The sequence below is a fragment of the Dryobates pubescens genome, chromosome 4 (assembly GCF_014839835.1).
Source record: "Dryobates pubescens isolate bDryPub1 chromosome 4, bDryPub1.pri, whole genome shotgun sequence".
NCBI lineage: Eukaryota > Metazoa > Chordata > Aves > Piciformes > Picidae > Dryobates > Dryobates pubescens.
This window is the reverse complement of record NC_071615.1, coordinates 34,729,924-34,752,368: the sequence shown is the minus strand read 5'-3', so window position 1 is coordinate 34,752,368 and position 22,445 is coordinate 34,729,924. Positions and strand designations below refer to the sequence as shown.

Here is a 22,445-nt window from a genome sequence, read left to right as displayed (position 1 = left end):
ACCTCCTACCAGACCAGCTTGCTCAAGGCCTCATCCAACCTGCCTTTGAACACTGCCAGGCTTGGAGCTTCCACAGCTCCTCTGGGCAACCTGTTCCGGTGCCTCGCCACCCTCATAAGCAAAAATTGCTTCCTAATGTTTCATCTCAATCCAGCTTTTCCAGTCTGAAGCCATTACCCCTTGTCCTGTCACTCCATGCCTTTGCCAAAGTCCCTCTCTAGCTCTGCTGGAGACTGCCTTCAAATCCTGGAAGGCTGCTCTGAGGTCTCGCTTCAGCCTTCTCTTCTCCAGGCTAATAATCCCAACCCTCTCAGCCTGTCCTCACAGGAGGGGTGCTGCAGCTCTCTGACCATCTTCATGGCCTTCTCCAGATCCACTCCAACAGTTCTATGTCCTTCTTGTGTCTCTTGTGTTTAGTTACCCTCCTCTGTGCTAAGGAATTGACAACCACAAGAGACAGCTTCTCATGGAAATGTGGCACCAGCTGGCTGCTGCTTCACTGATCTGACTTTTCCTATCATGATGCAAGATCCACCTCCATGCACCACTGATGACTCTAATGAAGAGCTCTTGAACATCAGGCTTCAAGAGGGATGTGTCATCTAAACAGCTAAACTTCCAGACAAAACGCGGCAGTACTACGGCAGAAGAACCCTGCTGTTATTTCCAGCTGGATACAGCGCTGCAGTTTCTGGAAGATAATGGAACTGAGATAATTAAAACCCCCAAAAATAAACCCCACCAAAATAAGCCCAAACCAACAATCCAAACAAAAAGGCCAAGCAGTATTCTCAGACTCTTCTCACCAACTCAAACCCCAGTCAACAGCAGCAGGCATCCCGATGAGCTGTGCACGGTTTTACTGCTTTCTCAGAATCACAGAATGGTTTGGGTTGGAAAAGACCTTTAAGATCATCCAGTCCAAACATTAACTCTACCAAGGCTGGTAGCTGTGCCTCTGTACCCACTATGTGGAAGCCACCTTGGCCCTCAGTAAGAGGTGTGGCTGCACTTCAGGGTTTTCCTTTTGTTGTCTTCCACTTGTTGCATTTTTCCCCAGGAATGGAGACCAGATTTACAGGCATAAATAAATTTGGCATTCTTCAGCCTGGAGAAAAGGAGGCTGAGGGGAGATCTTCTCACTCTTTACAACTCCCTGAGGGGAGGTTGGAGCCAGGTGGGGGGCTGATATTTTCTCCATAGCAACAAGCGATAGGAGGAGAGCAAATGGCCTCAAGTTACACCAGGGGAGGTTTAGGTTGAATATGAGAAGAAACTTCTTGGCTGAAAGGGTTCTCAAAAGTCTGGAACAGGCTGCCCAGGGAGGTGCTTGAATGCTCATCCCTGGAGGGATGTGTTGCTGAGGGATCTGGTTTAGCCCCAGCCTTGGCAGAGCTAGAGAAGGGATGGACTGGATGATCTGAAAGCTCTTTTCCAACCTATATGATTCTGTGAATCTGCTTTGGAACAGTTGCCTCTTGGGCTCACATGCAGGGATGTAGGTCTGGTATGGTCTTTGTTCTGCTCTGTGAGAAACCTTCAGCAGAAAGAAATGTGACACCAGGATGGAGGTCAGTACACAAGTACCTGTAGCACAGGTTTGGTGACAGCCACACACCTATACAAGCTCCTCCATAGTAAGCTATGTGCCAGTGCAGAGATCCTTCTGCTGTCACCACACACCTATATAAGCTCCTCCACAGTAAGCTATGTGCCAGTGCAGAGATCCTTCTGCTGTCACCACACACCTATATAAGCTCCTCCACAGTAAGCTATGTGCCAGTGCAGAGATCCTTCTGCTGTCACCACACACCTATACAAGCTCCTCCATAGTAAGCTATGTGCCAGTGCAGAGATCCTTCTGCTGTCACCACACACCTATACAAGCTCCTCCATAGTAAGCTATGTGCCAGTGCAGAGATCCTTCTGCTGTCACCACACACCTATACAAGCTCCTCCATAGTAAGCTATGTGCCAGTGCAGAGATCCTTCTGCCACAGCTGCAACCCAAACTGGCTGTGCAGCAACTTCCCTGCTTCTGTCCTAGATTCAATCTCTTGTGATGTGCAGGGCACCATCACTTATCAAGCTCTAATGATTTTACTCCTGAAGTGAGACTCCTTCCATGTTTTCATTCTAAAGTGGAACAGCATCCCAGGCAAAGGACTGAGTTTAATGAAACCTCATCTCTCCTTGTCTGTTCAAGGCCTAAACAGCATCACATTTATGAAGTAGCTGAAGAAGATGACAATGTCAGTCTACAGGAAGAACAAAAGGAATCTATCTGTGACATTAGCATCGTTTTATTTCCTTCACTGCACAGCGTGGCCACAGACAAATCCAAGTGCAGCCTATGTGAACTTGGTGTCTCAGACTTCCAGAGCCTCCCCACAAATACATGCATCACTTGTTGCTGTTATCATAGAATCATTAAGGTTGGGAAAGAAATTCTCCCTAATGTCCAACCTAAACCTCCCCTGGTACAACCTGAAGCCATGTCCTCTCATTCTTTCACCTGATAATAGGGAAAAGAGAAAGGTCACTCTGACCTTCTTTCAGGGAGCTGTAGAAGGCAGTGAGGTCTTCCCTCAGCCTCCTCTTCTCCAAACAACTTGGCATGGCAGGGAGGTTGGAGTAGATGATCCCTGAGGTACCTTTGAACCTAAGCCATTCTATAATTATTCAGGGAAAGGAGATGCTCTGACCAGACTTCTGACAAAGGCATGGAGTGACAGGACAAGGAGTAATGGCTTCAAACTGGAAGATGCAAGATTGAGGTTAGCCATTAGGAAGCAATTCTTACTCATGAGGGTGGTGAGACGCTGGAACAGGTTGCACAGAGAAGCTGTGGAGGCTCCAAGCCTGGCAGTGTTCAGGGCCAGGTCAGATGGGGCCTTGAGCAAGCTGGACTATGGAAGGTGTCCTGCCCATGGCAGGGGGGTTGGAACTGGATGATCTTCAAGATCCCTTCCAACCCATTGTATGATTCTGTGATCTGCATCAGCTAGTGGTGAGCTCCCCAAGCAGGCAGAACAGCAACAACAAAACAGCTCCTGAAGACACACATCAGCATACAGTTCAGATCATTCAAACACCTTCTAGTAACATTCCCTCCTTTAGGTCTATTTAAAAAGATTAAAAAAAAAGAAGGAAAGATTTTGAGACCAAAAAAACACCCCACTTTCCATGTGCCTCTAAAAAGAATCCACCCAGAAGGCTGAAATCAGATATTGCAACATATTGCAGAGAGTTTTGTGTATTTCCCTCCTATCCATCTTTTTTATGGCTGAGAGTTTCAGCTCTGTTTGTCCAAATCTCTGTATAGCTCTGGTTCCCCTGGAAAACCACTTTCCAGCAAATCAGTTATTCATTGAGGATATTTCCCTTTATCCCTGGCTCCTTGCCTTCCCTGGAGCCTGTAAATCTTTGGGATGGGTGCAGACAAACTCTTCCTGCCTTTATCCCTCCATGCTTTTGTGGCAGCACAGCTCTCCTCTGAGGGCTGGGGACTCTCCCAAGGAAGAGCAGCAGCAGTCTCCACTTTGGAGGACCCTGTGTCCCATAGGCTTAATGGGAGTTGTCCACATTCAGCCTACTGCATTTCCTTTGAATGACTGCACCTATGACTCAACCTGACACTGAGACACTGAGTCACAACCTGCAGTCCCAACCACCAAGTTAATAACCACACTTGATTTTGTCTTCACCTAGAACCACAGGATGCTAGGGGTTGGAAGGGGTTTCAGAAGATTGCTGGTCTAGTAGGAGGTGTCCCTGCCTATGGCAGGGGGTTGGAACTAGACGATCTTCAAGGTCCCTTCCAATCCAAACCATTCTATGATTCTAAGGTCATCCAGTCCAATCCCCCTGCCAGATTCAGACTACTCAAAACAAAAATAGCTGTGGGAAGTACCTTGAGTACTTGGTTCAGTTTTGGGGCATTCACTACAAGGACATGGATGTGCTGCAGCAAGTCCAAAGAAGGGCAACAAGCTGATGAAGGGTCTGGAGAACAGGACTGGTGAGGAGCAACTGAGGGAGCTGGGGATGTTTAGTCAGGAGAAAAGGAGGCAGAGTCATGCTCTCTGTAGCTCCCTGACAGGAGGTTAGAGCCAGGTCTCTTCTCCCTAATTACAAGTGATAGGACAAGTGGTAATGGCCTCAAGTTGCACCAGGGGAGGTTTAGGTTGGATATTAGAAGAAATTTGACTGAAAGGGTTCTCAAAGACTGACATAGGCTGCCCAGGGGGCTGCCTGCATCCCCATCCCTGGAAGTTTTTCCAAGAGGTAGATGTGCTGAGGGCCATGGTTGAGCCCCAGCCTTGGCAGAGTTAGAGAATGGCTGGACTGGATGACCTGAAAGCGCTTTTCTAAATGAAACAATTCTGTGATTCTCTGAACCTACTCAGCACTATCTCTGACTTAGGGGTTGCTTTGAAGGGGTGGATTTTTCCAACCAAAGCAGTCTGTAATCTCTTCTATAACACACATCCAGTGGACACAAGGTGTAAAAGGAGAATCTGCACCATGGCTGGGAAGGACCTGCCAGAGCCTGTGGGCTGCGGCTGGCCAGATTGCCACACACTGGTTTCAATAAGACATTTGCAGGCAAGCCTGCATGGTGTTCCAGGAGACACTCTGAGGGTGACAGTGGTTCCAAAAGTCAAAACTCTGTGACCCACTCAAACACATGTCATGGGAGCACACTGCTTTCTTAGTTTTGTATCTAGAAACCCTTACTCTGATCTAAGTTGATGGGTTCTATAGCTAGCCACCACACTCCTCTGACTGGCGTGCACCTTTGGGTTTGTTGCTCTTTGGAGGTAAAGGCTGATCTTATTTTAGACAACCCTGTTTGCTTGTCCCTGCTCCAACCTAGCTGTACTTGCAATAAAAACCTCTATAAAAATGAATGTTCCTCTCTAAAATACTCTGTTGCTCTTCTAACTTTCGAGAAGGGGAAGTTAACCACTCTTGGAATAGACAGCTGATGATTAAAGCTTAGAAAATATTCAAATTAATTTGAGTTGGTGGAAAACAGCCAGTCTGGTAAACTAATTTATTGACTGGCATCTCAGGCTTCACACCAAGTTATTTGTGTATGTGGTTTGTCACCATTTCTATATTCTTTCAATTTCAAAGTGTCATCCAGTAAATATAACTTCAGGAGAACAGAATTTGTGCTGTTTTCCCTAAGCAGAAATTTTGCCACGCTATATTGTTCAGATCAACCTCTAAAATGATAGCTACCATATCACCATCTAAAATGCTATCACCCTGTCTTGGAAAAGCAGAATACTTTGTGCAGTGGATTAACATCTGAATGCAGTCATTCCATTTTTAATGACGACAAAATATCATAGAATTGTCAGGGTTGGAAGGGACCTCAAGGGTCATCGAGTCTCAACCCCCTTCCATGGGCAGGGACACCTCACAAGATTAGGTTGCTCACAGCCACATCCACCCTGACTTTGAAAACTTCCAGGGCTGGGGCTTCTATCACCTCCCTGGGCAACTTGTTCCAGTGTCTCACCACCCTCACGGTGAAGAACCTCTTCCTAACATCCACTTCTAGGTCTGCCTGAAGGTGGCTGCTGGAAAGTGGAGTAAAGAATCAGGCTTGTTTTCTGAGTTAAAAAGGAAAAAATAAGAGCACTTGCAGAATGCAGATTGTAATGCTTCCAAATGAAAAACAAGAATTAACAGTTCCACTTTCAGCAGTTGATCCTATCTTCCAGGCTCCCACAGATGTTTTATCCCTCCCACTGAGGTGAAAACAGGTACAGAGATGTAACTATTACATCTCTTGATACGCACACACACTCACAGAGAGCAGGCAGGCGTGCACCTCTGCTGGCCCCACTCTTGCCCTCCCCAAATCAGCTACAGACCACCTTTGATATTTTTCTCAACCTATATGGATTTTGTATTTTTTTTTCCCTTGAAAAAGCCTATATTTTTCCAGGCAACACCCTGTGCCACACACATGGATGGAAACAAAGTGGGAGGTAATATGCAAGGAAATGGCCACCAAAGTAACCAAGAGCACCCTTTTCACATAGCTGCAGTCCCACTGTCGTTAACTCCTGGGAGAGCCCAGCATCACTGCTAACAATGGATGAAACCACTGGCAGGAACTCAAACCCTGCATGCTGCTTGCAGATGATTTTAATAAGACACAGTGTTGGGACCACAAAGGATACACTCCAGAGTAGCTCTCTATATATTTGTTTACTTAATTGAAGGGGTGGAATACCATAGGCAGCCTAAATACTGCATTTATTCTATGCACAGCAGTCAGTCTAGTGCCACAGACACACTATACACCACCCTTCCACGAAGTTAATTACTTAGCCCTCATCTAGATTAATGTCTGTTGTGATTTATTTCTTTGCATTTCACCAGCAGGGTCTGATTTAACTGATGCTGCCATAGTAAAAAGAAGACAAAATATTAGCTTGTATGACAGGGGGGTAAAAAAAAAGGCAAAAAGCTTAATCTCAAACAGAAACTGAATCCATTTGCAGCAAACTTTGACTTTTTCTCCTAAGGAGAACAGTAGCTGCTGAGTTGTGACACAGTTGATGGTAAATTATGTTTTGAATACCAAGCAAACAATGGTGTTATTTTAATAATTTATATGTAATGTGCAAAGATACACTGAAGAAAGGGCCTGCATAGGAAGATCTCAAGCATTTGAATTCATTCTTTTCTAAATGTAATCCTCTTTGTCTGCAGCAGTCATCTTGATGCCAGTCTAACAGGAGAACAGCCTGCAGTGTAGACCCTGAATTAGACATACATGACACATAAATGCATCTTCACAGAACATGAAGGCTGCAGACTGAAACACTTCAAAGATAGGAAATGTCAGAGACAAGGCTAACTCCCTCAGTTGGAGCATGCTGTTCATTCTGTGTTATGATCCTGCCTTTAATCTTAGAGAAAAAAAGTAAGAAACAACAAAACCTGTGCTGGAAGCAAACACCAATTATGGAAAACTTCAGCCTGAAGAATGAAAACTTGGTAGGGCATATGGAAAAGAAAACAAGGAAGTGGGAAGGATCTTTAATTGCAGACAATGCTGCAGTTCCACCTATATAATATCAGAGCTGTCCTGAATTAACCAGAAAGAATGATCAGAGAATAGTTTTGGTTGGAAAAGACCTTTCAGATCATCCAGCCCAACCATTCTTTAACTCGATGATCTTGAAGGTCTCTTCCAACCTGGTTTATTCTATGTATTCTATGTATTCTATGTATTCTACCAAGACTAAACAATGTCCCTCAGCACCACTACCTCTTGGAAACACCTCCAGGGATGGGGATTCAAGCACCTCCCTGGGCACCTGTGCCAGTGTTGATGCTCGAGCTATGAAGCAGACTATGCTCTCCTCAATCAAAATGCTGCACTGGGCATCGTCTGCAGAGGATAAAGCACTGAGTCATCACCAGCTGTCCTGAAAGAGATGACTGAAAGCTGAAATGCAGATGACTTCTCTTTCTTTAGATCACCTCTTATTTTGGAAAGAAACACTTGAAGCTATAAGCTGTTAAGCACACTAGACTGCTTCCACCAGTTCCCAGTGGGGATCCTCTCCTATAGATCTCCTTGAGTGATCCCTTCCATGGCAAGGACTATTGGCCTGTTGAAGTCCTAGGAAAGAGATTTCTAATCATTAATCAGCTACAGGAACAGAAGGAGCATCTGTCACACTTCAGAAAAGCTAATAATTTTGCTTCAAAAAGAGGTGGTGCCCTAAGAGCTCTTACAGTTCCAACCTTTCCACCACTTCTGCAAGGATATCAATTTACAGGTTGATTAAGAAACACGGTGAGGCATGCTGCCTGCCGTTCATCTCCCAAGGGATGCCAGCCCTGCTCTGATTGCCATTTCTCAAAGTCACTGAAAGCTCCTCTCATTTCTTGTCGTGAGTTTCAGGATGTTTAATGCTTGGAGATATGAGATCAGAAGAACAGGAATACTGTGTCCAGTTCTGGGCTCCTCGGTTCAAGAAGGACAGGGACTCAGTGGAGAGTGTGCAACAAAGGGTTGCAAAGATAATGAGGGGACTGTGGATGAGGAAAGACTGAGAGAATTGGGGGCTTTTTAGTCTGGAAAAGAGGAGACTGAGGGGATCTCATCAACGCTGATCACTTAAAGGCCATGTGACAGAAGGATGAGACCAGGCTTTTTTTCAGGGGTAACAGGCACAATATGAACATAAGAAGTTCCATCTAAACACGAGGAGGAACTTCTTCATTTTAAGGGTGACAGAGCACTGGAGCAGGCTGCCCATAGAGGTTGTGGAGTCTTCATCTCTGGAGACATTCAAAACCTGCCTGAGATGTGTTCCTGTGTGACCTTCTCCAGGTGACCCTGCCTTGGCAGGGGGATGGGACTGGGTGATCTCCAGAGGTCTCTTCCAATCCCTACTATTCTGTGATTCTGGTAGAGAAAGAATTCTCACAGATTCTGTTATCACTTCTCATTATTCCACTAGAAAGCTTAAAAATATCCAATGGATGAAAACTGGAAGGTAAGGAGCCACTGCCCTTTCTACATTTATTTTTTTACTGACAGTTACATTAATTGGAAGAGCTGTCCCATCATTTTCCCTTAAAACACCAGAGCTTCAGCCTATGGGGCAGCTGTGCTGGCAGAGGTACCTCCCTGGAAGTTCAGCTGAGTGAAGGGTTATTGCCCTAGGGAAGAAATAAATCACAGTGTCTTCAGCACAGCTTGCTTCCTTTCCAAACCAAGCCAGCCACGTCCACGCCATGATTCATGCCAAGAAATCTGGCAGAACAGGAACTGGGAAGGACTTTTGCCACGGCTTTCTGGCTCCCAGTTGGCAAATGGCCTCTCACCAAAAGCAGCTTAGGAACTGCACAAAGATTTTTTGGTTTGCAAGAGAGTTGCTGCCTTCCCTGAGATTTTGCACACGTTCCATTAGCAGCAAAAGCTCATCCATGAAATAGCAGGGGGTTTGTTTTGTTGGGGTTTTGTTTTCATTTCAGGCAGACTTTTTTCCATCACTCTAGGCACCGAAGGATACATTTCACATTTAAATTAAGCACTGAATATGAAATTTTAGCCACTGAAGAGGATGTATTAAGGCCTAGAGTTATCCTCAGTTGATATTTTAGGTTTAACTGTTACTTTCCAAGTCATGAATTAAATAGTTCTTCATGTTCAAAACACAGACCACTTTGCAAATCATTACCAAAAAAAAAGAAGGATTGAAAATGTAGTTAAGGATTCTCAGAATGAAAACTGCCTCTGGATGTGACAGGTTGAAACCACAGAAGCATCATGAAGAAAATTAATTACACAAAGCAGCTCTTGCTTCAGAAATGCAGAATGATAACACATGAATGTCAATGAAATTTGCAAACTGCTGCACACACACTGAGCTCAGAACTGAATTTTGCATTGGGTGCTTTGCCCTGTCTGTTACTTAAAGCTATGAACATTTTTCAGTTACACTTCTTTGCACATCATAAAGGGGGGAAAAGCTTTCAGAGGAATTATCACCCAACAGACTAGCTAGTTATTTAAAATACATACTCTGAGACACTGTTAACATGTAGTGACTTCAGCTCTGAACACTATGGGGGGATCAGGATGCAGGGCCAAGGTTCATAGATTGATGGAATGATTTGAGTTGGAAGGGACCTTAGAGATACCTAGTTCCAGCCCCACCTTCCACTAGACCAGATTGTTCAAGGACTCATGCAGCTTGGCCTTGAACACCTTCAGGGAAGGCGTATCCACAACCCTCCTTGGCAGACCAGCTAAAGCACTGGCTCAGCCTCCACTGCCTCATCTACAATGACCACAGAAAGCCTGGACACAGATTATCTTTTCCACTAAGCCTCATGAAAGGTTTTCAGGAGAAGCAGTAACTGAGGAGCCAGGAGTAAAGCCACTGGTAGAGCTAATGTGCTAAAATGTACAGTGGAGGGACTGGTATGTCCAGTCTGGAGCTTGCCTTTCTCGCTTCTCTCCTGCCCTTTACAGTGTTTCCCAGCTCAGCAGGAAAATACTGTCAGGAAGATTGCCACATCCAGCTCTCCTTGCTCCCCCTCCTGCAGAAGGGGAATGATCTCTTACAGCTTCTCTTCTGCTGCTCTCATCACTTCATTATCTGAGTGCCTTGTAATAGTGCATTAAGCTACATGATTAACTCCTGTCACATGTAGCTTGTTCCCTCTGATCCTCTCTGCAGGGGGAGGATCTGGGCCTTTGCAAGGGAAAAGGAAACACACTTCGGCTTTACAAGTGGTGTGCCAAGGAATCAAAAGGGACTGGAGCCAGCTTTCTGTTGGTTGGTTGACTGGTTTTCTTAAAGCTTTTTATTTCACATGATGAGGACTTGAGGAATCTTATAAAAGATGTTTGTATCGTAGTGGAAACTCCTGTCTTTTTTCCCCCATTACATTCTCCAGGGAGCTAGTCAGCTGCCTTTGGAGAACTACTGACAAAGTTCATGAGAAACAACTGGAAGGTGAGGATAACAAATCAATCAAATTTTTAGGATGATGATTTGTTCCTCCTCCTCCCTGTCTGTTTTCACTCATGTCCATTTGATTCCACTCTCTAATCAACAAAAGAAAGGACATCTTCATTAAACATCTGGTACTTCCTTCTGTAGTTTCAACAAGTCAGATTAAAGCAGAAGTGGGATTCTATGTTCAGTTAAATGTATACTGAAAGAGAAGAAGCTCTGTCACCAAGGATGAGTGTACCTCCTGGCACAGGTAGAGGGGTGGCCCTATGGGCCAGGTGTGACCCACTGCTGTGTCACACACAAGCACATCACAAAATCCTGTTTACAGGTGCCACTTCCAGAGGCTGTTTGTCCCACTGGCCCTACCTGCTCTGCAGCTTCAATATTCTTCTAATCTTTGGCTTGAATCCATGGCCAGCATGCAGCCATGTGATAGTGGCAGCATGTCCTCAGCTTCACCAGTTCTCCCTCTCTGGCCCCAAGCACTCCTATATCTCTAAGTACATGAACCATCCATATCACCACCAGGCTCAGAAAACCTTGGCTAGTCACACCAAGTTCTTCATTCTTTCTGCTCTTCCAGTAGCCCAGATCCACATCTCTCACTGATACATTGAAAAAATACATACTTTTATACAAGAGAGAAACTGGGTTTGAAGTTTTGTAAAGTCAGAAGGCCACAAAGGTGGTGACTGAAATGAGCAGAGAGGCAGCAATGCTGCAGGATTTTCAAGAGGTGACAGGGAAGGAAAGGGCAAGTCCTTAGACTAGCACTGTAGGGAAACAGCTCCAGCCCTCAGCAACCAGCCTTGGGTCAATCAGATGAGTCAGATCACTGAACCATAGAATCCTTTTGGCAGGAAAATGCCTTACAGATCATTGAGTCCAACCATTCTCTAACTCTACCAGGTCTAGGGCTAAGCCACAGCCCTCAGCACTGCATCACTTGTTACTAGGAAGAAGAGACCAATACCCACATCACTCCAACCTCCTTCCAGGGAGTTGTAGAGAGTGAGTAGATCTCCTCTCAAGCTGCTGCTTCTTCAGCCGCCTTCTTCTCCAGACTAAATAACCTCAGTTCCCTCAGCTGCTCCTCACCAGTCCTGTCCTCCAGACCCTTCATCAGTTTCATTGCTTTTCTCTGGACCTGCTCCAACACCTCAATGTCTTTCTTGGAGCGAGTGCCCCAAAACTGAACCCAGGACTCAAGGTGTGGCCTCGACAGTGTTGAGTACATGAGGCTCAGTACACTATGGCTGTTTTCCCTCTTGAAAAGTACTTCTCTAATCAAGATCATTACTAGGAACACAGGTTTCCAACTTACTTAGCTACCAAAGCAGAGAAGAAAAGTAACTCAGAACCTTTCCCATTTTTATCAACTAGCACAACCACACCAACAATCCAGCCAGGAACGAGAGTGCACAGAGGTACTCAGAGGCAGAAGTGGACACATTTCTATGTCTGGATGTAGCCAAGCCCTGTTTTAAACTGTAAAAGTACATAAATGCTTGGCTTTTAACTTATAACAACATTGTTTTTCTGCAGGAGAATAAACCAGTGCTTACATAAAGACCTCAAAGCATTCAGAGTAACCTAAAGTAATGAATATTGTAATGAGAAACACAAGTATTTAGGGTGATAATGACTGGACTTTGCTCTACTTAGATCAGCTCACCCCCTATGGAGGCTACCAAAGCTTAAAGATTTTATCACCCTAGTAATCAGCAATGGGTAATGGCCTTCATAAACCACAGTAATTAAATTGACTGATTTCAAACTAGTGTATTTTTTTCATTAGGGAGTTCTTATTTAACCTACTTCAAAAATCCCTTTGTGGATACTGGCTGTATCAGTCCAAGTTCAAACAGCAAGGGACAGAGAGCTTGTTCTGTTCAACATTTCAGATATTATTCAAGTGAAAAATTGGAGGTTTTATTTGGTCATCTTGAGGAGCTCCCAGTTTTAAAAGTCTCTCAAGACTGAAGATTATAAAATTGAGGGCAGAAGGGAAGCACATCAAAGCCTTAGGCTCTTTACATTTTCAACAATTCTGACGAGATTCTGCTTTGTTAAAATATGCTTTTTAAAGTCTTTGAGCACTTTGGAGGAAAACCTGGTTGTAAGCACAACCCCTTCTCTATTTGCTCAAATTTGCATTCATGATATGTGTGTGAGCCAGTTCTCCGTGGCCCATGAATACCTGTAACTCAACACAGATTTTAAAATACAGTATTTTATGAAGAGTCTCAACTCTGCTTCTGTGGCAAAAAGCCCCTTGTTTCCTAACTCAATATATGGTCTACAGGAGCTCTATGATGGCAGAAGCAGACCTACTGGAAAATCCAGCTGGATAAGCACATGACACAAAACTAGGGTTTGTGTCTCTTTCTCTGGGCTACAGCAGGTTTTAACAGCATGAAAGAGATATTGGATGTGTTTTCCATATGGTATCTATAGTGAAACACAGGGATCTGAATACTGGAGAACAAAATACCAACCTCACTAAAAGAAAGACACTGAAGTCCTGAAGCAGGTCCAGAGAAGGCAATGAAGCTGGTGAAGGGTCTGGAGAATAGGGCTGGTGAGGAGCAGCTGAGGGAACTGGGGTTGTTTAGTTTGAAGAAAAGGAGGCTGAAGGGTGACCTGGGTCTTTACAACTCTCTGAAAGGAGGATGGAGTGAAGTAGGTGTAGGTCTCTTCTCTGTTGTAACAAGTAGTAGGACAAAAGGAAAAGGCTTTGAGTTGCACCAGGGGAGGTTTACGTTTGGATATTAGAAGAAAATTCTTGACTGAAAGGGTTCTCAAAGCCTGGAGCAGGCTCCCCAGACAGGTGGTTGGATCCCCATCCCTGGAGATGTTTCAAAGAGGCAGAGATGTGGTGCTGAGGGACATGGTTTAGCTCCTTACTTGCTCGAGTTAGAGAATGTTTGGACTGGATGATCTGAAAGGTATTTTCCAGCCAGAATGGTTCTGTGATTCTATGACTCTAACCCTTTCCCACTCTACCCAGAAAATCAAGGGACTCGGAGCTGCTCACAAATATGCATTCCTCCCTGACCCGAAACCTGAGAATCCCAGAGGACCTGTTAAAGGCTGCTGAAACTAAAGGAAATTATTTTCTAGGCACCAGTGGGATATTCCTTACTGTACCACTTCATCCACATATTTCAGGCAGCTGCCAGCTTGTCCTTCACTGGTCATGCACTTGAAGATGACATAAAGCATTGATCCCCATCATGGAGCAAATGGGAAATGCACCAGCAGCTAACACAGCAACCTGAAAAGAGTTTGAGGAGATACTGACTCTGAAACCTAGCAAAGTCTGGTACCTTCCAGCCGCTACCATCTATCATTCTATCAAAGTCCCGTGCACATCAACACCATTCTGATTCCACTGCAAGGAAACAAGGCCAGAGGGGATAACTGTGTAACGAATCCCATCTAACTAACTGTTTTCTTTGGCAAGGCCAGCCTTCCTGGAAGGTCTGGGCAAAGACCTTTTCTTCCTTCTCTCCAGTTCCACCTGTCACACTGATTGCCCTTTAAAAGCATGACCAGAATGGTGATCTTTCAGGTAGCTGAAAGAGATGCAATAGTTTCTCCTGTAACTGGTTTAACAAAATCCCGCACAGTAATGACTCCTTGCGATGACAGTTTCCAACTCTCCTATCCTATGCTACAAACTTACTTTTTAGCTTGTATTACAATCACATAAGAAATCATTGATCTACACTTTCCATCTATTTATTCACAGTGCAAGCCTGTGTCCTGGAAGAGATTTACAGGGACAAAAGGAAAAAAAGAACTAATGGAAGGTGGATGTGAAGCTGTTTCTTTCACAACCAAAGGTGCAAAGAGCATTCTCAGTAAGCCAGGTAAGCAACAAAGATGGTTGTCAGAGAATATTTGTGACAGTAGCAACTGTGTAACCTCACTGAAGCATGCAGAACAGGAGCAAGCTTTCTAGAAAATGTATCCACAAGGAAGACATGCAGCTAGCTCTCACTATCAATCATCTGGACAGCTGAATAAATCTATAGGCAGTGGTCCATGCTCTGTTCAAATCAGCTCCTACCATACCACAGAACCTTTGCTGCCCAGTAAATAAGCCCACAGAAACTAAAGTAGGTTAGACACGCTACCACAATAATAACATCTCAACTGCCAGAGCAGCAGAGGTTTGAATATTTAGATCTGACAGAGTCAAGTGCATTTACAATGACTGGTTATATTCTCTGGTTAACTCATACAGCTTTAAGATCCCATCACACCAAAACAAACAGGTTTTTGTCTCTTTGGTTGGGTTTTTTTACTTCATTTCATAATTCAGTCTTTAAATCAGTGGTTACTGATCCACAAGAGCACATCTCTGTCGGCCTGTTGAAGTCTTCCCTCCCCTGGAAGTGTGTGTGTGACTCCCATTAATGCTAATGGGCATAAAGCACAGCATTGAGGAGAAAATAGACCCCTCGCTGTGAAAATGAACGTGTTCACTTCTTTTCAGACACCATGCCAAAAATCAAACAACTAAAACTGCATACTCTAAGGAAATAACATTAGATGGCCTAACTGAAAAATCTCACCCTTATTTTTAACTACCTGGTCATGGACCCTGCCATATTTTCCATCTTTCTGCCATTTCTTGGCTCATAAAGACCATGACTAGACAACACATCCAAAAACTGGATTGGTACAGACTCCTAATGACTGGAGAAGCTGTTACTCATTGTAGAAGCCCTCAGTTCCAGCCTCTAGAGATGCAAAAGTATTTCGGTGTCTCACTTAAGGCTTTATAGTGAGAAGACTTGTGCTGGAGAATATATATGAGCACCCTTCTTTTTTAAACCAGAATAGACTGCTAACAACCCAGCAGCATCTGAAGTTGTTGCAGTCCAGAGCACCTCTCCTAAATTTGGTACACTGATTACTGCAGAGTCTGATGCTGCCAAAAAGAACCAGGCAACAAGTTAATGAGCTCCTTCATTCATTATGGAAGAGGAGGAGGGGTTGCAGTGGCCCAGGACCTGTCAGCACTCATGTGGATGGACATCCATCTGTTTGCTCAAGTGTGGATGGAGCTGGCTGGAGATGCTGGGGCTCTGCATGAGGAGGGCATGCAACATCCATGAAGCTGAACACTTTGTGTAACACTGATCTGGACTCACACAAATAAATACTACTCAGTTACTCTCCTTTTCCTTTTCAAGTCTCTCTTTGTGATCTGAATGCATCGCTGTGACTCATTTTGCAAGGTGAAGTCTGAGAGGAAAGGCCAAAAACTTAAATATTGCCTCTTCTGCTCAGAACACAAAATCTATTTTCTTCTGGGTGAGTTTGCATGGATAAACAATCCTATGAATGTTTTGGTGCATGACATGCAAAAAGAGACATTTCTGCAGTCTGTCTAGACTGCCAGGCAAGATCAGATTGTGCTGTCATCAAAGACATTTCCACAGCCTGTCATATCATTTGGAAGACAGAAAAAAACCCCACCTTTTCAGAACAATCATGGAAAAATGAAAAAATAAATACAAACAGCCTGACCTGCCAGTGTCACAGCAGAAATCTGAACACAGTAACCTCAGACAATTCAGAAATTATGCTAACAATAGAGCAAGAAGTTTCAGCAAACATTTTTGAGGAAAGGCAACTCCTGCACAAGTGAAAGCAATCCAAAAACATGAGTCATGCACAAGTAATCTTGCTGCGGGCCATAAAATCACTTTATGAGAGTTACAGATAATTCCGTGTGTATTCTATAATGTTTCCCTACTGTGTAGAGATTGATATCTCAGTATCCTATCACAGATAATGATGGAAAACAAATTCTCCACATAAAAGCTGATTGCTCAGAGATTCACCCTTTCACTCTTCCAAGGGCATGTATTGCCAGCAGAAGGCTCCATGCCACACTCCTCAACAAAGGAGATCCCATCAGTGATAAACAGGCTGCAGTTCAGGTAGTTTTCATAAGATGTAGCAGAGTGAATTGAAAGCAGCCTTAGACACAGAACGTGCATCCTGCTATTTCTCAGTAGCATCCCCCCCAGTGACACCTCTCATTTCCACCTGCTAGTACTTTTGCACATATTCAGAGTTATTTAGTATTCTGTACGCATCTTGATAAGAAAAAAAAAAAGCATAGAATCATAGAACTGTTGAGGTTGGAAGAGACCTCTGAGACCTCTGTGATCATCAAGTCCAACTGCTTACCTAGAGCTCACAATCCCACCACTACTGCTAAGCCATTACCACTGAACCACATCCCTGAGCAACACATTCACACATCTTTTTAATACCCCCAGAGATGGTGACCCCTCCACTGCCCTGAACAGCCTGTTCCAATGCCCGAGAACCCTTTCTGCAAAGAAGTTTTCCCTAATATCCAACCCGAACCTTCCCTGGCACATCTTGAGCCTGTTTCCTTTTGTCCTGTCACTTGCTGCAAGAAGAGACCAACCCTCACCTCACTCTAACCTCCTTTGAGGTAATTATAGAGGGTGATGAGGTCTCTCTTCCCCCAGCCTCCTCTTCTAAAGGCTAAACAGCCCCAGTTGCCTCAGCTGTTTATTGTAAGACTCGTGTTCAAGGCCCTTCACCAGCTTTTATGACAAAGCCAGTCATGAAATAAAAGATATTGGAATATAAAGGGTGAACAATTCAGGACCAACTTTGGAACAATGCAGCTGCTTTTTGCACCTCTGTTCTCCTCTTTTTTTTCAATTGTGCCCATAGAACCATTAAAACCAAATTTTAAAACACACAAACTCTCAAAGACGACTTTTCTCTCTAGTTAACTCTTTACCATGATAGCTTGAAGACTAACACACTGTTGGCAACCCAGAATCAAAGGGGACTTTACTGAAAGAAATCTGGCTTCCTCTTTGGAGGTGTCCTGCTCACATGTTACATACAACACATGATCTTGTCTCAGAGGTGGATGTGGCATTCTCTAGGAGCCAAACAACATTACCTCTCCAACATCATAGATCCATATGCGGCCTTCTGAGTCACCAACTGCTACCTCCTTCCCAGCCTGGGCCCAGCGCACACGGTTGAGGGCAGAAGCTCCTTCTATGGTGACACTGGCTGTGGGAACCTGTCAAAACAGCAAGAAGGACATTACAATCAGGCTGTCTGCAAACCCAGGGGTCAGTTTTGAATATCCTGCTTAGCTGAGTGAGTCAGAAGTGCCTTGGTCTCGCTGGAAGTAACGCACAACAGTCATCAGGGGAAGCACAAAAAAGAGTTCATTGTTTTTTCAATCACATGTGCTAAAAGGAGGAAAGAATAAGAGGTTGCCTGGAATGAGCAGAGAAGAGTTTTCCACTGTAAAGGGCAGTAAATGAAATAGTTTTTTCCCCCCTTAACCTTGGAGGCACACAAAACCACATCTGCTTCCGTTGAGAATGTCAGTTACTTATGACCAAGAACCAACTTGGCTTCAGTCCTGGCCTGGCTCCTGGCCCCTGGCTCAGACCCAGATAACCTGAGGGTCAGCAGACACATCCCTGTGTTTATGCTGACTCATCCTTTAAATCCATATTCACCTCTGCAGCTAGATGCAGAGGTTAAAACGTAGGTATTACAGCAGAAAATCCTGAGCACTTCGGAGCAAGGATCCAGCAGTAGTGAGAAGAGCTGACCTGACATTTAGGAACTCCTACAACATATTCCCACAATTCTTTTACATCCCCAGGAGAGTTCTTCTGCTTTAAATACACCTGGATACTGCCTAAATTCCAACCCCCCCCTCCCAGCACCAAGTCAACCAACTTAACAGGTGATGCACAAGAATACATAAAGACTCTGGTTAATGTGTGGGATGAATAAAGCAATGAACAGGATCTTAGGAGAAGCATTTGTAATCTGTGCTGGAATGAGGGCATCAAAAGATGCTGCAGGAAGGAGAGCTGTGTGGGTGTTTGTCCCAGATAGGTGGATCACTCCATTGATTTAGGTCACCTCATATGACAAATGATGGTAACCTGCAAGTCTGCTAGTGCTCCACCCAGCCACCTTTAGTAGGCGCCTAAAGCTTGGCATGATGGTCTTCCAGAAAGGCTTTTTAGCTTTAATGGGTCATCTCCTACTAGACCAGATTGCTCAAGGCCTCATCCCACCTGGCTTTGAACACTTCCATGCTTGGAGCTTCCACAAATCCTCTGGACAACCTGTTGCAGTGCCTCACCACCTTCAGGGGCAAGTATTGCTTCCTCATGTCTCATCTCAGTCAAGCTTCTTCCAGTCTGAAGCCATTACCCCTTGTCCTGTCACTCTTTAAGCAAGAAAAGAGTTGGACGACAGAGTCCAGGCTGTCTCTGGAGGAGTGACAGGTACTCCTGTACTCATTGTCAGCACAATGCAGCATAAGCAGAAATAAAGCAGCCTGAAAGTGGTATTAGAGCCTGGTGTGAAGGACCAAATGGACACAATTAAAATACCCAGTGTTTTGCTGCTTTCATCTCTGTTCCCTGGCAGTAGCTTTTATGTTGTAGTTGTGAAATAGGCCCAAAGATTCAGGAGAAAAATAATTTTAAACCAAGCACTGTACGACTCCCATGCCAACCTCCTTCTCTTCAGCTCAGATGCCTTCATCATGTCACACAAGGTGAGTGACAGTAGGAAGCTGAACCTTTGCAGGCTTCCCAAGCCTCTCCTTATGGCTGCAGCATGTGTGCAGCCACACCAGCAGCAGGACAAGGACTGGGCAGCAGGGCTACTTGCTTTGCTCTTTTTTCCCCTAGAGACTCGAGCTCCTCCTCCTCACTGACCCCGACACAAGGCTGCACAACCAAAGTGGCACCTCGAGCACAATGAGCCTACCAAGCTAAAGCACAGCCTCTGCAAAGGGCTTCCCATAGCATTCTGAGCACCCAAAGTGAAATGCAAGAGGATTTTGTTTGCAGAATGATGAAGAAACAGTTTTGGAGAGCAAAGACAAAGCAGATACCATTCTCACCCCCTTCAAACGTCATTCAAATGCAAATAAGCTACTGGACTCCTCTCCCTATTGCCCTAGCCCAGGCAAATATTACCCAAAAAAGCTGTCATGCTCCCACTCCTGCCTCAAGCCTGTTACAGCTTAGTGGGCAAGAGTCAGTGTCCCAAACCTGGCATAAGGTCACTGATCCATGATAAAATCAGTGGAAAATGAGCAAGTTTGACTCCTGTGATCACTGATTTCTAAAAAACAACAACAACAACAACAACAACAACAAAAACCAAAAACAAAACAACAACAACAACAACAACAAATTAGATAACCTAAAAAAATCTTTTTAAAAAAAATAAAATAAAAGAGACCATTTCAATTCCAGCCAAAATTAATTTCATCACATTTGGAAAGGGGTTTCTTCAAAGAAGAACTAAATGCCACATTTCAGAGTACTAATCCACTAAGCAGCTACGTTTCTCAGCAAGCTGTAGATCAAAGGTACTAGTTTCACATACAACTAGACACAGCATACACTGGAGGCACTGAATTTTCACCAAATCTTTCAGAAGACTTAAGTCAGGAGCTGGGGCTGAGGTGGTTTATTTTTTTTCCTGTTCAAACAGCATTCTTGCAGCGTTCCACAGGAAAATAAGCAATACCCATGCCACAGACACAAGACCACAAACCATGCTTTTTTTCCAAAACCTGATGGTTTTGTCAAATGCTGTTACTATTCCACACAATTATCTACCCAAATAAAAAGGCAGTGATGAAACAGGCTTGGAAAATCTAAAAAAAAATAAAAATAGTATCTTTTTCTCCAGTATAGTCAAACCAGAGGATCTTAAAATAGCTTTGCCTGCTCTCAGTAGTGATAGATTCAATTACACATGCCCATTTTAGGTTTCAGAGAGAAGAATTAATTTGATAATAGCAGCATTATGAGGTTTTTTTGTTTTGTTTTGGGGTTTTTTCTTAATCACATTTGAAATACTTTTCAAAAATCTCCTGAAGCTGGTGCTTGCCCCATTTTGTAGCATTTTGGAGATGCAATTTTAGCAGGTAGCAGAGGAAGGAAGCAGCAGTCCGGAAAAAACCCGCACCATAAGAATATTCCTTTCGGGGTTTGGGGTTTTTTCACTTTTATTACTTACAGAGTGTCAAAACCTGCTTGCAAATATATCTGTTGCCTGCTTCTAGAAACAGACACCGTGTTCATGCTTTGAAAGCCAAGATAAAAAACACCCAGAAACAAAAAGCAAACAACCCAGGAAACATCTGAATGGGTCAGAGCACAGCAGAAATGAGCAGGTTTGAACGTTGGTTTAATACCAGGTCATAAACAGGACTCATCAATAACCTAGAGATTTTCCTCCAGTTTTGATAAAAAAGAGAGATGTTAGGGACACAAAGGTAAAAAATTGGCATTTAGGATCCTGAATCCATCTGCAAAATCTCACTACACACCTCCATAAAAATAATATTCAGTTGGGAAAAGAAATCAGGAGTAGGCAAGGAATATTTTTTATTTTTTTCCCTATTCATTTATGAAATATAAAATAAAATGTGATGACCTCCATTGCTATTACAAAACCAATTTCTGGCGTCCACAGAGCAACACGAAGCACACAAATTCTCTTTGCTGCTTTGAGAATAGTTCGATTGGTTAACTCTGTGATACAACCGTGTTATTTTGATGAGAGAGCACCTAGCTCTCAGGAGAAATGTTTTGACTAAATCCGGTGGAAAATGTGTTACAGCTCAAAAATCTGAAGGTAGCATTTTGTAACTAATCCCAGGTGTCTTCTTAATTGGTTTACAAAATAATAACTAATACCGTGGCTTATTATTTCCCCAATTAAACAAAACCAGGTCTCATTAATAACAGTAACACCTAGCTCTTACACAGCTAGTTAAACACTTTAATACCATTTTCTACTGTCTTCACAAATACTTTGCCATCTCGTATCTGAAATCTAAAAGCAATAATGATCTAAGAAATAAGTGCTGGAAGATTTCTCATTACAATAATGCTGACAAGGGCTTTCTCCCGGGGAAAAAAAAAAAAGAGAAAGGGCAGTGCAGACTTAAATGGCATCGTCAATTAGAGAAATCTTGAAAATTATAAACTCATTATCACCTACCAGAGAGCTGGTAAAAGCAAACAAGGATCACTCCCAGTTACAGGGTTTACAGGAACTGCTTACACTTCTCTCTCTCAGTGCTGCTTCTCCCGCACGACAAAACCGCACATCTACCCACAATCTGCCAGTTTATCGCTGACAGAGACTTAAAACATTTGTTTCCTCAGGACTTGGGAAGGAAACCAAGCGGTTATTTCTGACTCCAGAGACCCGAATTCAGTTCTCACAAAAATACAAAGCTCGGATAGCACAGAAATAATTCTGGCCTGATCCTTACACCAGAGCTGATTTTGACCTCTCAAAATGAAAATAATCTGTTGAATCAAGGATGGACTTGCAAGCAAAGTTGGACCGAGCTTGGGTTGTTTTTTTCCCTAACGTTGCTATGTATTTATATGTAAACACACAGAACATACATCAGCAGTTCTCTCTGTACAGCCTTAATATTGATGGGAATGGGATCAAGCAGGCCATACTAATTTTTTAGGGTTTTTTTAAAAGAAATTGTATTTTCACTGAGCTAAATGGCAAAACATCAGTTGATTTCAAGCAGAGCAGGATTGCAGCCCTGGTATGTGAGGAGAAAGGTGGTGGTTTTTTTTTTTCCTTAAAATGCTGGGGTTTATGCTCTGTGTTTAAGCCTGCATTAATGAGAACACCTGAAGGATATGTCCCTCCCTTCCCAAAATAAATTCTGAGGAGCCTCCTCCTGTATATCCTCCAGCTGTATGTGCTCTAATTAAAAAGGCTGTGCTGCTTCCTGCTCCCCGCACTTCAAAAGGCCTCACTGCTCCCCTTGACAATGCAGTGCCCGGTGCTGGTTCCTCTTACCTGTCTATGCTTATTTAT

At 43.8% G+C, this 22,445-nt stretch overlaps 1 protein-coding gene across 8 annotated transcripts in view; it reads right to left on the bottom strand.

Moving 5' to 3' along the window:
* The window catches only part of DYNC1I1 (dynein cytoplasmic 1 intermediate chain 1), a 197,982-nt gene that overhangs the window by 371 nt on the left and 175,166 nt on the right, over positions 1-22,445 (bottom strand). For all 8 annotated transcript variants that reach the window (XM_054161107.1, XM_054161105.1, XM_009907545.2 and 5 more), the window contains one exon: positions 17,488-17,613. In XM_054161107.1, coding sequence (XP_054017082.1) covers positions 17,488-17,613 — 126 coding nt within the window. The remainder of the gene's footprint in view (positions 1-17,487; positions 17,614-22,445) is intronic.